Source organism: Mus caroli, chromosome 3 (genome assembly GCF_900094665.2).
Source record: "Mus caroli chromosome 3, CAROLI_EIJ_v1.1, whole genome shotgun sequence".
Lineage (NCBI taxonomy): Eukaryota > Metazoa > Chordata > Mammalia > Rodentia > Muridae > Mus > Mus caroli.
The window spans coordinates 87,236,644-87,238,246 of NC_034572.1; the positions used below are offsets into that span (position 1 = coordinate 87,236,644).

A 1,603-nucleotide genomic window follows, 5' to 3' on the forward strand; every position below is an offset into this window, starting at 1 on the left:
GGACCCATGTTGAGGCATCCCTTCCCCCTGAGGTATCAGCCATATGACAGGTTTAATATAGAATACAGTTTATTTAGAGCATGGGAAGGGGAGTTGAGTAGGGATGAGAAGAGAGGAGGCAGAGAAAGAAATTAATACTGAATTCTAGACAGAAAATTTTAGAATGACACAAGTTTTCAACATCATAGAAGGGGCTACTTAGGAGAAATTAAAACAAATTAAAAATTATCTATTATTGTATCCTATACTGTAAAGAGTAAATAATCTCTAGTTCTTCTTTTCAGGTTCCAGTTTTAAATCCAAAGTACATCAAGCAGAAATGTCAGGGGAACTGGAAGCCAAGAGCAGGGACGACACACAGAGCAGTGAACAGAAATTCTGCTACAGGTGGACCATTAGCAACTTCTCTTTTTTTGTTGAGGAAACGGAGGAATGTATTACAAGCCCAGTGTTCTCATCAGAGGACAATGACAAAATAACATGGTGTTTGAAAGTATACCCAACCGGGGTTGATAAAGAAAACAAAGATTATGTGTCACTTTATCTGATTTTACTCAGCTGTGAAAAGAGACCAGTTTGGGCAAAGTTTGAGGTTTGTATCTTAAATGGCAAAGGTGAAAAATGCAATACAGAAAGGATCCCAAGCTTTTCTAGAATACTTCCGTACCAGGCCCTTGGATTTGAAAAGTTCATCACTCGAGGTTCCTTCTTGTCTCCAGCCCAAGTGCTAACACCAGATGACAAATTTACCCTCCTCTGCAAGGTGAGCATACTCCAAGACTCCTTCAGCATTTCTGGACAGAACCCAAGACCTGCAATCAAGGTTCCAAGGTGCACATTGGAAGATGAACTAGGGGAGCTGTGGGAGAATTCCCTCTTCACAGACTGCTCCCTGTTGGTAACTGGCCATGAATTCAGGGCTCACAAGGCCATCCTGGCAGCTCGCTCTCCAGTTTTCAGAGCCATGTTTGAACATGAAATGAAGGAGAGACTAACAAACCGTGTTGAGATCCATGACCTGGATCCCCAAGTCTTCAAAGAGATGATGGGCTTCATCTACACTGGGAAGGCACCAAACCTCCACAGCCACTCCATGGCCTGTGATCTGCTGGCAGCTGCTGACAGGTATGGCCTGGAGGACTTGAAGGTCATGTGTGAGGATGCCCTCTGCAGGAACCTCTCTGTGGAGAATGCTGCACACACTCTCATCCTGGCTGACCTCCACAGCACAGAGCATCTGAAGACTCAGGCCCTAGATTTCATTACAGTTTATGCTTCCGAGGTCTCTAAGACTTCAGGGTGGATGTCAATGAGGGAGTCACATCCCCACTTGGTGGCTCAAGCATTCCACTCTCTGGCTTCTACACATCGTGTTTTCTGGGCCCTCCCTTTCAAACAACTTAAGTGGTCTTTAAGACCGAATCAGCTATGACCTACACCTGTCTTCCAACAGCAACTGGGAAGTATTCTTCCCAGTGACTCCTCCTTAGACAATGGTATTTCTGGAGCATTCACACTGAATCTGGGGGAGGGCAGCATGGTGGCCCAGGATTTGCAATAGTTCTAAATATGTTGGAATGGTGGGTGGGAAAATGGACAGCAT

General features: G+C 44.9%; 1 protein-coding gene across 1 annotated transcript; it reads left to right on the plus strand.

Annotated features, from left to right (window-relative positions):
* The first annotated feature begins 319 nt into the window (after positions 1-319).
* On the plus strand, positions 320-1,432 carry LOC110291648 (TD and POZ domain-containing protein 4). The gene has a single exon (XM_021158881.1). It carries the CDS (start codon positions 320-322, stop codon positions 1,430-1,432), a length of 1,113 nt encoding a protein of 370 aa, XP_021014540.1.
* The last annotated feature ends 171 nt before the right edge of the window (positions 1,433-1,603 follow it).

Excerpts from the sequence above, each read along its gene's own strand:
- LOC110291648 (XM_021158881.1), top strand. The coding sequence starts at position 320 with ATGTCAGGGGAACTGGAAGCCAAGAGCAGGGACGACACACAGAGCAGT.